This window comes from Corvus brachyrhynchos, unplaced genomic scaffold (assembly GCF_000691975.1).
Source record: "Corvus brachyrhynchos isolate BGI_N302 unplaced genomic scaffold, ASM69197v1 scaffold152, whole genome shotgun sequence".
In the NCBI taxonomy this organism is placed as follows: Eukaryota; Metazoa; Chordata; class Aves; order Passeriformes; family Corvidae; genus Corvus; species Corvus brachyrhynchos.
In genome coordinates this window covers 951,470-966,044 of record NW_008237447.1, presented here as the reverse complement: position 1 = coordinate 966,044, position 14,575 = coordinate 951,470, and the positions used below count along the sequence as shown (strand labels likewise).

Genomic DNA, 14,575 nt, shown 5'->3' with positions numbered 1-14,575 from the left:
CAGCAGGCTTTGGAAATACCGGGTGTTTTGGAGCAGAACTTTCCCAAGAGAAAAATGGAACTTCCCAAGTTGACATTTAGTGACTAAAATTATCTACAGATTTGGAACACTGGCTGCATTTTGTCTTTTTCAGCTAATCCTATTGTACACAAAGAGACTGTGATGGTAAGTTACACAGCTCAGAGCACCCAGCTTCTTAAAGAAAAAAAATAATCCTATTATGCATTTCCATTTTGCCTCTTAATATTCAGTTAAAGCTCAGTCTGGATGAGAGAAAACTGAAAACTTGGTTTCTAAGCCAATATTAACTGGAGAGTTCTACTTTTTACTGTTTATTTAGGTTCCTCTCAAGAAAGTCAGTATGTAGCTGTAAGAACAATCAGTCATTCAAAATTCTGTCTGCTGGACATTCTAATATAAATTATGACAACTGTATCTGTATTTCTGTCCTAGGCTGGATCCTGAAAGATCAGAAAATAGATTTTTTTTTTCTTCCTATCACTCAGAGCATTATGTGGTGATGATACTATGAAAATAGTCCCTAGACTGTTTCAGTGGGCACTTTTTCATCATCCACAACCAGAAATGAGTATTTGGGTTCCAAAGCAGATTTCTCCCAAACCTGATTTTCCAGATTCCAGACTCAAGATTACTTTCTCCAGAGTCCATTGACGTCCCATAGTTCAGAATGCAGAGATCTGGATTTCTCTTTGATTTGTGGGTTTTCAGTCTCAGGGTTTTGGATTACCTACCACACAATATACATGCTGCTGCTGAACAGCTCTTCACTGAATTGTCAGAAATGAAGAGGTGTTAGTATAATAAGGCAAAATACATTATCTCATGCTGTCTTACAAATATTTTATAGGGATTTTGATTTTTGATTGTGCCTAACTCTACTCTTGTATAAATTCAAATCAGCCTTTTTATATGAATTAAGTTGCACAAACACATAACTATTTACAGATTCAGGAGTTTCTGATATAGCACTGTGTGCAGACCTAGTTAAAAGTCCTCAGTTAGAGACAGGTAAAAATTTTGGACAGGAAAAAGTAAAACAGATGTGAAAACTTTAAATTGCTTTGAGACAGATCGTTTTAATTCTGTTTTTTTTCCCCCCCCATATCTTCACTGTCAGAACTTGCATTTTTTATTCCAGTTTAATTATTCAGGTATGAAAATATCAGATAATATGCTAAACCTTTCTGGAAGAGATAGGTACTTGGGAAATCTCTTGCAGGAAAGGAAAGTAAGATATACTCATGTAGGATATTTAAAGAAACATACACACAAATAGATTTCACTGAACTGGTGTTACATTATTTCACATATAAAATATGGAAATATAACTTGAACCCATTTTTTAACCTTGGGTTTTTCATCAACCATTTTTGTTGTTTTTCCCTTCTAAAATTCAGCGTATCTTTTTATACTATAGGTTGGCATATCCTTACTCATACTCCCTTGAAAATTTCCCTCATTTTCACCACCTAAGTGGTGGGAATAAATGGCTATTTAAAAGAAAATAATTTTTATACTCTGTAAACATCTTTGGTGATTTCAGCAGAGGAACTCAAGCTCTATATCTTCCTAGTTCTGAACTATATCTTCCTAGTTCTGCTGGCTCATGGACACCTTGCTTCCCCTTTGGGATCACTAATTTCTACAGTAATTAGCTGAATGGAAGAGAATCGGGTTGGGTGAGGTGGCAGCAGAAGGGTGAGCAGGCAGCTTTCTCTGAGCCAGTTTGAAAATGTTTTTTCTACCAGTGGAGGAGAAGAGAGGCTGTCCCTTTCCAACTAACAAGCCAAGGAAGCTTGGGAAGAACTATACACACACAGAGTGCATGCCACTAAAAATTTTAAAAGCCAATGGAACAAATAAACCCCATTAGTGTTGTTGGTAACAGGTAATCGATTCTGTAGGTTTGAAAAATCTGATATTAGGATATACATTCTATTTACAATTCTTTATGTACATATTGACAAATATTTTATAACCACAACATGTTCAACATACCCTGGTCCATAATCTGAGGAATTATATACAACACTCAGGGATGAGCAGTGTGCACTACTAAATACAGGATATGATGGTAGAAGAGTTGTGTGAGCTGGAAGTACTTGGCACTGTCTTATGCAACTCTTTTGGGTTTTTGTTAGAGTTCCTTGGCACAGTATGGACAGTTCTTCCCTTTTTACCTCATTGTAGGCTTTAGGGATTTTTTTTTTTCCCTTTTCAGTGCTGATTCATTTGTCTCCCCAGGAGATTTCAAGATCATTGTCCTAGTAAGAGTTAGCCAAGCCCAACACATCTTTCCCTCACTCTCAAAAAATAATTATAGTACTATTATAAAAAAGAAACTATCTTTGCCATTTATTCAGGAAAGATCCATCACAGTTGGTGAACAAGGGTATTCTGGAAGAAAACTGTTTAACGAAATACAGAGTTCTTCAACCATGTGCAAATGCCACAAGTGTCTCTATTTTCAGTACTTTTCCTGGAAGATGCAATGGAAGACAGACTTTCTGTTATGATTTTAGCTAAAGAAAGTTGGACTGGAGTAGAGGCAAGTCCTGCCTTCCGCTCTCCGAAGGAATATTCCAAGACAGAGTGAGCCCATGACAGGGTAGTTACAGATACCCTGTGTTCATAAGAGAAATTCTGAGCTGCCAGAATGTGTCCCATAGAACCATTCCATCAGCTGAGGTAAAACAGTTCAATAAATGCTGCAGTTTGCAACAGGGCCAGATGAAAATGAGGAACTGCTCTTCAATACAAGGTCAAGTATGTTCTGTGCTGCTTTACCTTGGTGGCTGATGTGGTCCCATGGGGTCATTCTGACATGGAAATTGCTATGGGTGATGCAGTCTCACTAGGCACCTCCACAGTCCCAGCTATTCCTCATGGTAAATCTCAGCTGACTCTGGATAAAGGGGGTCTCTTTGTTACTTACAACCCATCTTTGGATCCCGTAGGAATCTGCATCGAAAAAGAAATTCATGAAGCCCTGTGTTAGGCTCATCATATAAAAAATGGCAAAGGGATAGTCAGTCTTAAATGATGTAAAAATCAAAGTACTGCAGTCTATGAGTTCTGTGTCAGAATAATCCAGGTAATACCTAATTCAATACTGGACACAGCAGGTTTGGCCAGAATAACTAATTTATTTGAATTTATTGTTGAGTGCACTATTTCCTGTTAAAGGATTGCTTTATGCTGGCTGGTGTCCTGAAGCATGGCATGTGTCTAAGCTTTTATTGGACACACTGGATTTAAGTTCATGGGAAACAAAAAGGGTAAATTTTGTTTGAGAAAAATTTAAATGACATAGCTCAATGCTCTTCCTTTCACCTCACGGCATCCCATTGTTTCTCAGTAAATTCCAATGTGCAAACACCTCATGAGTAAATTCTACTAAACCTTCTGCTGTGACTTGTTCAGTTTTAACACCATGAATGTTATGAACAAGACCCTCTCTTTTCACAGGTTCAGAATAAGGACTGGATACAAGCAAGGCATGAGATTCATCTGACCAAGCACAGATGCCTGAATGGATGAGCTATCGCTGAATGCAGAGAAACAGGTAATAATTATTTCTTTATGACATCCACATTTTAACACCTTCTTTTTTGTTGCTTGCATATCGCACACACTTTATTTTGTGAACTTTCAATGAGTACTTTTAGTCATAAAGCACTCTGTAATGTGGGCCACGTTCTCAATAACAGCCTGCTAAATTTGCTTATCAAATTTAAACTCCAGCTGCAGACTACAATGTGCAGGATATTTAGAGTTCATTTTCTCCAAAGAAAGAACTTTGTGTTACAAAGAAAGTTACTCTAATTTCACATATACATTTGTGGCCTGTACAGAATAAAGATCACATTTGAAAAATAACACTTGTTCAGTTTGGTTTTTTTTTTTTTAAATTAAAAAACTATGAAAAAACTCCAAACTAAAACAAGAATAGACTTGGAATCATCACAAGAGCAAATAAAATATTCCCAAAATGGGGAAAATGTAAATTTGATCAAGATAACTATTAGAAAAGTGACATACTACACCACAACAACAACTGAAAAAAACCCCCACAAAATCCTGGATTTACAATGTTATTAACAAATGCCCTCACTCAAAGAATCCCTTGTTCTTTTCTTTCTGGTTACCCAAAGTCTTATTTATATAAAAAATATATCTGATTAGTAAATGTTTTAATTTTGTTATATTTTTTTCTATTGAAAAAATATTTTCAGTAGTGTGATAAATTTAGAAATTAATTTTCAGGAAATATATCCAGGTTGTGTACATGGAACAATGTCAATTCTGCACCCTCACTACCAGGAACGAAAAAACTGACAAAAGACAATCTAAAAGTGCACATACAGGGTCAGTTATGGATAATTTTGAAATCCCACTAACAAATAACAGACTCATACCTCCTCAGTAATGTATTTAATTGTGAGAAAGGCTCCTTCCACAGATATCCTGTTGTTGGCCATGGAAGCAACAATAGGCAAAATGGATAATAAAATAATGAAGCAAAATCAACTTCTAAATTATTCTGTGGTGTGTTAGTATCTTTAGAAAGGCTTTAGGTAAGTATGATTTTCTTTCTGTAAGAGCACCTCTACTAAAAAACTATTCAGATGTGGAATTTGGGCCGAATTTTTCAAGTGACAGTCACAGAAAAGAACAAACACTTTTTTTCCCCACTGAAGGGCTGTGATCCTGCAAAACTCCTGTGCTGATGAGTTCAGTGGGACTCCTCATGCTGGCAAAATTACCTTTGGAGCTACAATAGGACTGGAGCTGCCCTTCTTTAAACAAGCTCATCAAATTGGCATTGTAGAACACCACTGACTCCTGATCTTTAGAAAACCTGCTCCTCAGTTAAAACTGCCCTTTTTTATTTTTAATTTAATGAAAGAAAGAAAAATTTACTTCGTGCACTGCTGTTATCTCACCTAAATTAATGCAACTATTCCAACATAAAATGACAACAGTGGATCAGGCCTCATGTGTCTTACTCTGTGATCTGGTCGGAAGCATCATATTTTCTGAGTTGCTTTCTGATTTTCATTCTTTGTCACTGATCAACAATGGCAGCCTTTTCCAAGACTTAGGAAATACACTGTGATTTACCAGCTGTAAATTAAGCAGTAAATACCATTATGATTACACAAAGTAGTTAGTCCATTTTGATATACACACAGATTATACTAATTACCCAAATGCACGTTTTAACAGAAGAGTTGTAATGCTTGAGTATATTGGAATGCCACGGAACTCAGAACTACCCTCCGTACGACACAGAAATGAACAGAAGCATCTGCACAGGGTTACGTGTGACATGCATTGTAGATGTGCCTTGGGTTCCCACAGCACGCAGCCATGCGCTCCTGCCCCTGCTCCCAGGAGCGCATATCCCATGCAAATGTTTGGAAATGTAGCCCAGCATGTCTGTGTCAGTTGTCTGAATAAAACATGGAAGCTGGAAGTCTTTGAGAGGTACAAATACTATGTTAGGCCTTTGCTGACGTTTTCTTGCATGTAAATATGGCTGTTGAAGGGTTCTAAAGGTAATATCTCGGATGTCCTTTAGAGATCTGTACTAAATGAAGGTCTGGCCTGGAATGACCAGAGCTCCATTACAGCAGAGTCTGCTCTTTACTTCTAAAAGCAGTTAGAAGTAGACTCAAGGCAACATGTTACCACACTGCTGTCCTGCTTCTCCTTTTCTGCCTTTGTGCAAGGTCACTGAATCCTGCAGCCTGTAATTTTCAGCAGCAGTGGGGCTGTACCGCTGCCCTTGGCCGGAGGACGATATGGCCGGCCTGCTCCCACGGGAATAATCCCACCACCCCACTCATGGCTGGCCCTCTGAGGTCTGCTGCTGCTGCTGCTGGAGGTGATCCCCTATCCAACAGCACAGACCTGCATTCTTGAAACAGAAAGCTTTTCTGAAATCTTTGTGTCCACAGCAGAGCTGACAACCGTGTTTTACATGTGGTCGTGGAAATGCTACAACCAGTTTTCCAGTAGTAGAAGCGAATGCTGAGTATTACATAAAAAAAAAAAAAAAATTCTAGGATGGTGAGGAATCCCAAGGATAAACAAGTTTTCCAACCTAATCTAAACTTTAAAGCATAAAAAGTGTCGAGTGCTAAAGTAATTGAAAATCAAGAACTTTCCTTAAGATTTCAAACAGATGACTCTCACTATGCTTCCAATTATTCACACAATGAAAACTCGCTACATAAAATCATCAGTCGTTTCTGCAAACAATACTAATGTTTTGAGGCACCAGCTTACCAGCATTCAAACTATTATAAAGTAATATAATAATAGGACCCATACGTTCGGATTTAATTAAGAGATAAAATAAATATTTATGTTAAACTTCTTTTTGATTGCACATTTGGTGTTGGAAGTTACATGGTCACAGAACATGAAAGAAGTCAAATACTTTTTGATCTACCAGCATATTCTAAATACATCGATAAAGAAGCCACACCAGGCCAAATAGATTACTACTTTCAAGTAAGTCCATGAAAATTTCCCAAATACTGTTATACAAAGTTACACATCCATGCTGAGTTATTCATCATGTGTAGCAAGAGTCTTGCAGTAGGCCGGGATTTTATTGGCAGAGAACTGGTGGAGGAGCTGTTGTGCAGTGTGATTAAAAATTCCGGTTTGGAAGCATTAACATGGAAGTACTTCTATAGTCTGAACTGGAGACTGCAGTTCTTGAAGTTGGGAAGAGCAGGAGGGAAGAATGAGAATATTTTTCCATTTTAGAAATGCTGAGGCACAAAACACAGTTGCTTCTATTACTTTCATACATGAAATCCTTTCTCCTGTATGTGCATCATGTGTAACCGCAAAGTCTGTAAACTGCTGACTATTCGTCTCTGGTGTCCAATGAGTGCAACTCCAATTCTTCTAATGTCACTGCAAGATAAAAAGTTTCATCTTGGATGCAAATATAATAAAACCTCTTGTGCACAAAAGAATAGAAATATATGATGACTTCTTCTCCAGGACAGTTTACCTTCCTGACCCGGGCGTATAAGAAAGCTGCAAATGTTCAAGTTTTCTGCATCTGTCAATTTCAGTTTTTTAAAGACAGCCATTTAAGAAAAAGAATATAATAAAAAAAATGCAGTTAGAGCACTCAGGCTTTTGTGATACTACTGGTCAATTAATTTTTCCAAATCTCAAGGACTAATCAAAGAGGTGAGTTTTAATAGCCCATGTTTAGTAATGTTATAGTAGCAGCTGTTTCCCACTCACACTTGTAAAGAACTGGGGCTTATACACTCAGTATTGCAGTTCTGAGGCAGAAAGAACAGAGGTTGGGATGCCTTAGGTTTTAACTTTCATATTTTCAAAGCCTGTATTGCTTAGTGTAACTCTGAAGTGTCTTGTAGCCTGTTAACTGATGTTCTCTCATGCTAGGCAGACATAACAAAGCCTCTCCAAGGACACCCAGATTGTCCGAGGCCCAAAATGTGTAAACGAACATCTTTAGAAGGGGAGTAAGATTGGAGAAATTACATCATTAACTGAAGCTTTAATTGGAGAATTAACCCTGATATGCAAATGAACCAAACTTATAAAAGTGTGAAGAACTTGTGACTCTGGGTCCATCTTGGGTGTAGCTTTTGGCCTGCCCAGGGTGTGCCTTTGAAAGCCCTTCAAATAAATACCTACCTTTACTCCCTTTTTTTTGTCTAGTCTCTCTTTTTAGGTGGCCGCTTGAGGCATCAGTCGTGCTTCTGATGATTTGGGGAATGGTAGCGAGAGATTGTCTAAAGATCAAATTAGCAGTGAATCTTCCAGCCTGACCCACATTTCCCTCCCAGTTTCCCTTCATCTCATCTAGACCCGCACCCCAGGGTGGGTAGCTCTTGTCACCCACAGAGCTTGACTCTTTGGCAGGAACAAAGTCAACAGCCCCCAGAGTTCAGCACAATCCACCAATTTAGTTGTTCTATAAACATCCCCAGCTGCAAGATCTGAGAAAGATCACAGAGGTGACATGGGCAGGGAAACTTCAGATAGGCCCTGTCAATCCCACACTGGGACATGCAGAGATATTGCCTGTTTATCCTCAAAAACTGTATGATGATACAACCAGTAAAGGAGCTCATGGGATGAGGCATGGCCTTTATGAGTTCCAGATCTGCAGTTCCATATATCTGCCTCTGTATCCTCCAGCTGAGGAACCACTGGAGAGCTTGCAGCTATGTACTTACGCTTAACATTCACGTGGGGGATGATACACAACACTTGAGGGCAGCCAAAATATTTAGCATCCGAGAAGCTAAAAGGAGTCAGCTAAAAGAATAAAGCTTTACAGTGGAGAGTGGTCTTAGCAAGACCAATGCTTAGCACTTAAGGAAAGTAAGCATTATCAAGGAAAGCCTGATAAAGCACAGAAAGAAGCCAGCAGGTCTTGGGTAACACAGGTTATTTGAAGAGAGAGGGAAACTTTCAAAAATTTGAAATGGTATCTAAGGAAAGTAGAAAGGATGATAACCTTAGATAAGCTGTAAAAGCAGAGTAAGGCAGGCTAAAAATGAACTTGATGAACAAAGAACTTGAGAAAAAAAACCCCCAACAAATAAAATAATACAAAAAATAAAACTCATGATAAATCCTTTTGAAAACTCGCTAGGTACAAGAAACCTGCCAGAAAAATTGTAGTCTAATGATGATTTGGGTATAAAAGAGCACTGAAAGAGTGGCCATTGCTGGAAGACTTAACCATTTCTTTGAGCTGACATTCACTGTGGAAGAAATTGGAATTACTCCCATGCCAGATCCTTTCTGGGGGACTTGTCTGAAGTGACTGCAGGAGAGGTGATAGGACAAACTGAAAAATAAGCAACAACCCACATCCAGAACAAGACTATATTTAGGCAAGAGTTCCAAAAGTACATAAAGATAAAATAATGGAAGTACTATCAGGGTTGTGAGAGAAGGAGTTATCAGCTGTGCTCCACATGCTTAAAAATTTCTTGGTGCCTGAAGTATGGTGCCAGACAAAATGTTTCCAGGGGAGATCTGGGGAACCACAGACCTGTGAGTCTGTGATCATTACAGGGCATAAGAGAAACTACAGGAAGTACAAAATTACGGGATGCTTGGATAAATGAGCTACTTGAGTCACCATGGCTTTTGCAAATAAAACTTCTATTTTATGAAACTACTTGTTTCCAACGAAGATGATCCATTTGATACACCTCACTTGGATTTCCAAAAGCTTTAGGGAAGATTCCTCACAAAAGCTTTATAATGAAAATGAGGAGTAACTTCTGTGTAATATAGGGTGGAACATAATATGTAGCATAATGTGGTCTTTGCATCACTAAATAACTGGTTTAAAGACAGGAGGTTAGCAGTAACTTGTCAGGTTTTACAATTAGTTATTGGTATAAATCTGCAGGGACCTCTGCTGGGATCATGTTGAACATTATTGTTCAGCAAATCAGTAAATGGTCTGGGGAAACAGCTGAGCAAGAGGTGAAGAACTCAGCTGGTGAGGCTGAATTGTTCAGGGTAGGAAGGGCCAGCTGTGCAGAGCTTTGGAATGATCTTACAAAACTAAGTGACTCTCCCATAATGCAGTAGGTGGAATTCAATGTAGGTGAATGTGAAGGGATACGTGTGGGAGAAAATCAGTCCTAATTTCATATGTACAATTCCTGATCTTAACTGACAGCTACCAGTATTAATACAGGCAGTCCCAGCATCAAATAAAATATTGGGAATTCATGGAAAGGGAACAGAGAGCAAAAGAGATCCCATCATCATGCTACAATATGAATCCATAGTTTGCCCAAACACTTCTATATTGAGTGCAGGGTTTGCATTAAAAAAACCCAGTAGGGTGGTGTCAGAGATGGTTGGAACAACTTCCTTTTCAGGGCTGATAAGGACTTGATGATATTCACAGCAAAGTAAAAAACTATTTTTGCCACTGATTTCAGTGGTCTAGATCAAAACTGATTCCCCAGGAAACACGCTCATCCCTGGCCTGTGGTTGTGTTTGGTGTGATCACAGAGTGGAACTATCAGTTCTGAGTAAATCTATTATACATTTCACTTGTGTTGTTTTGGTAAATAACTGTATATGTCTTTTGTTAGCTGAGCTAGGAAAGGAAATGAAAGCACGGTTCCATACTCCACAGTATTTGTGTGTCTGCAGCATCCAAACAAATTCAGGTTAATTAGTCACTGTTGGGATAATAGATGATGTACTTACTCAATATTCATTCTTGAAACCATATCCAAAGTTGTGAAACCTGCAGCCATGAAGTTATTTTTATACTGACCCATTTTTATGGAATCCAGCCAGTCACTGACTGAAACAAACAAAGGATATTCTGGAACTTCACCAGGTGAATCTGGCATTCTGTAAACAAAAAAAAAAATGCAAAGGTTACCAAGCAATACAAAATATGACACCCAATTTACTCTGGTAGACACTGTTTTTACTAAAAGGCAGAAGGAATGAGAGAGGAGTCTGAGCTGTAAAGGTCAGATCTTAACTGAGGATCTCTTTAACCCATTGTCTAAAGCTTATAAATCACATCAATCTGCCAAGTTGCACGACTTAAAACAATACATTTTATTACAGAACTGCAGCTCAGTAACACACTGAGGAAAAGGCCTCTCCCACTGCTCTTATTTTTGTTCCACAGAATGTTTCCTTGCAGATCGACACATTCAGGATTATAGTAATTGGTTAATGCAGCAGTCAATGTAGAGGACAAAGAAAATTTAGCATAAGCTGCCATTAAAAAAATTAAACCACCATGAGATGATTTTGACATTTATCTACAACTGCCCCCCACCGCCGATGGCGCCTTATTGTGATACCATTATGCTACAGGAACACTTTGATTACAGTACTCAAAAGCTAAAACTCACCCTAAAAGAAGCAAAAAGAATAAAATATTATATCTTTGCTTTTACATAGAATTACAGAGTAGCAAATAAAATTGGAGCTAATTTAGTCTTATTTCTTTTTAAGTTCTTTGCCCTAATATTATCACAACTGAGACAAAGATGGGAAAAAAAAGATTCCAATTTTGGTGCATTGATTTCCAGTTTTCTGTTGTGTGCCACACTTGGGAGGGCTCACAACTGCCACTGGCTTTATGCATTTTGTGTAGAGAGACTGTATGAACAAAATGCAGAAAATGCACACTGCTGTTTGTAAAAGCTTTATGATAGTCTTTAGGAGAAAGACACAGTTTATTGAAAATGAAAATTTAGACACCAAAAGCCAGCCAACATTATGGAACATGACTTAATGTGTAATGTAGGAAGCAACACAGCCCAGTGTCTTAACGTACCAAGTTTTACCCACACATATTCAAATACATGAAGTACAGTGATTTTCATTCATATTATCAAAATGATAGAGGGAGACACTAAAGGACAGGAGAACACTGTTAAGTACAAGCTGTAACTAAAGACCTACCATGGTCCCTTCCCATCTGAATTACTCTATAATTCTATAGAATAACTGCTGACCTTCTAAGTTACCCAACAACTGCATCAAGCACTCTCAAATGAATGGAAAACACTTTCCCAAGCAGGTGAAGTCAACAATAGTTCAATAAAGCAGAAATCTTTTAGATCTTTAACTATGATTTAAAATAAAAAGAGATAAAAATACATTACTCTGATGCTAAATAAAGTGATCCAGGTACAAATAGCAAGTCATATATATATTTATATGCATATACACATAGAGGCTGCTAACTCTAGGGGATGGATATTTAATCCCACAAGTCCCCCTAGTCTGTGTTGATGAAATGGCTGTAAGCCTAACTCCAGGTTTTCCTACCAACTTCTCCATTCAGGCTTTCCCACAACAAGGTACCAGCCCGAATTTTGCCTTGTTGCTCAGCCCTTCTTAAAAGCATTTAAAAGTTCTCAGCAAGCCCCACTCAGGGCTTGAGAACCCCTTATAAACCTAGGGAGTCTCCATGAAAACACTTTTATCTTAAGGTGACTCTTAGTGGTGAATGAAGAGAGTGAGGCCACCTGGACCTTCACGGATTTAGGCTGATATGCAGGGACAGCTTGGATCAATAAGCCTACAAATACTGACAAATTCTTCCACCACAGCCTTGCTTATCCTGTGGCTGCATTCATTTCTGTAATATTAATGAAAAAAACCCCTGGGCAACAGTATCAAGAATTTGTTGTGGAATGGTAACAGCATAATCTCTTATTTGTCACTGCTGCCCTTCTGCTGCAGATAAATAAAGATTTAGCAAGCTAAGACACAGTTCACAAATTGCTTGAGCACTGTCAGATAGAGAGACAGGCTGTTGAATGGAGAAAAAAAATTACAAAGAGAAAACAGGCACATAGGAAAAACATACTCACCAAAAAAAAGAACAAAGAGATTCACAAAGATTAAGGATAGACCGTGCACAAACAGAACTTAGCCAAAATTATAATAAAAAAGCCTAATATTTATAGAAATGAAAAAAACCTCCTTCTACAACAGTGTATTAACAATAAAGCAAACCTTAAAAAGGACTTAAAATGATTTGCACCTGCATGACTTTAGGAACTCAGAACTTTGTGGTCCTCCCACTCCTATGTAATGCCCTAAACCACATAATGATAGCCACTATGTGTTATGAAAAAACAAAATGTACCAAATAGAGTCTTACACAAGTACGTCCTCCACTAGGGTATGAAGGGTGCTGGGATTGCGGATCAGCTTGTCCAGGAAGCTGACAATGTCACTGAATTTGGGACGGTGGTTCCTCTCCTTCTGCCAGCAGTGAAGCATTAGTTGGTGAAGAGAAGCTGGGCAGCCCATGGGAGCTGGAAGCCTGTAGCCCTCTTCAATGGACAGTATAACCTACAGAAATACAATGTGTATGATTACCAGGCATTAAACTGAAAGGACAGGCCGACACTGACAATTAGAAACCAGGGAGGATAAATTATTAATGGCACAGCCACCCTCACTTGATGCATTGCTGGGGCTTCACTCAGGGAATCAGGGGTCTGACCAGAGGAGACATGAAATATTTTGTAGGCATATGAAACACAGTAGGAACTTTTTTAGGCTCTCTGATCATCCTCTTCAAACAGCTGAGAATGGAGAAGGGGAATAAAGAACTCACCAAAATCACCATCATTTTCATCTACTTCAGGAGCCACAAACTCACCTGGTGTGGCCACTGCATCTCAGCATGCTGTAATATTTGCATTCTGACACAGCGTTTGTATGTGGCAATGCCCCTATACACTTAAGCACTAAAAATACACATTGTGGCCCCTGACAAATTTACTTGGTGTTCACATGTTTCTGCTGATCCTTAGAGTATGATTAAATCAGGCAATGTCCCTCACACCAAGTTACAGCACAGTTATTTTGGAGATTCCCTCAGAAACCTGGATGTCCGAGATGTTTATGACTAAACGAAAGTTAATAAAATTATGGTATTACCCTAAAGTGAGTGAGACCTTCAGATCTAGAAAACGTGTTTGGTAAGGATTTGGAAAGAAAAGAGGTCTGATGCCAAAGGTAAATCGCAAGTATGAAAAATTACAGTTGATCAGAGTTGAAGGAAAGCTGACTTTTAGTAATACAAGTAGTAAAAAATACTGTTTGAAAATGGGATGGCATATCAGCATGGCTGGATAGGAGTTAGCAGAAGTAGGTAAGGTCCATGGAAAGCTTACATGGATCCATCCCATGAAAGATTTAAAAAACATGAGGAGAGGTCAGTAGGTTCTGCAATGAGTGGTGGTAGCAGTGGGGATGATGTTACAAATTACAGAGTCAGGATTTTTTTGGTTTAAAAAAGAATGCAAAGCTAGACAGTGGCTAATCAAAAACAAAGCTAGGAAAAACACCAACCCTACCACACATGCATCACCCTCCCACATAAAAATCCAGCTAGTGCTAAATGTTGTCTAATGTACAAATGATTGTACACAGTATTTATAACCACACAGCGCACTTAGGAGGAACATACCGACTGCATTGATCCCCACTGTGCTGCAAGGAGACATCCATCATTTTCACACAGATGTATGTACATGCTGCAGACATATTAATGCAGCTGGAAGGGGTTACATTAAACTGTTTACAGCAAATCAATGTTTTACAGCACCAGCTCTGGCTTCAATTTATTCAATCTTATTATCCTGGAATATATCCCCATTCTCTATTTGAATTCTGAATTAATGTTGGCTCTGCTCAGCAATGCCTAACACTTACGCTGCAAGCAATATGTAAATAAAATAAGAGTAATGAAGCTATGCTAGGACCTGAGCTCCCCTTGATGGCATGGTAGGAAATGGAACCAGGTTTCTGTACCTGCTCACAGGTGATTGTCTGTGTTTTATAAACACAGGTGACTTGGTCCTGTAATGTACATGCTGCTCTTAGAGGAAAAGATGCCATCCCTTTGCCAGAGAAGTATTTCCTTCAGAACCTTGCCTCCCACTGATGAAAACATCCCCGTGGACTCAAGATGGGCGAAACTCAACCCCACATGCACGGAATTTTATTCACATT

At 38.6% G+C, this 14,575-nt stretch overlaps 1 protein-coding gene across 2 annotated transcripts in view; it reads right to left on the bottom strand.

The window, feature by feature from the left end:
• Positions 1–14,575, bottom strand: part of EPHA6 (EPH receptor A6) — a 362,575-nt gene that overhangs the window by 2,887 nt on the left and 345,113 nt on the right. For both annotated transcript variants that reach the window (XM_017731430.1, XM_017731431.1), the window contains 3 exons: positions 12,711–12,904; positions 10,277–10,426; positions 1–6,957 (listed from right to left, as the gene is read on the bottom strand). The exon at positions 1–6,957 is cut by the window's left edge and continues 2,887 nt beyond it. In XM_017731430.1, the coding sequence (XP_017586919.1) occupies positions 6,843–6,957; positions 10,277–10,426; positions 12,711–12,904 (459 nt within the window). In that variant the 3' untranslated portion in view covers positions 1–6,842. The remainder of the gene's footprint in view (positions 6,958–10,276; positions 10,427–12,710; positions 12,905–14,575) is intronic.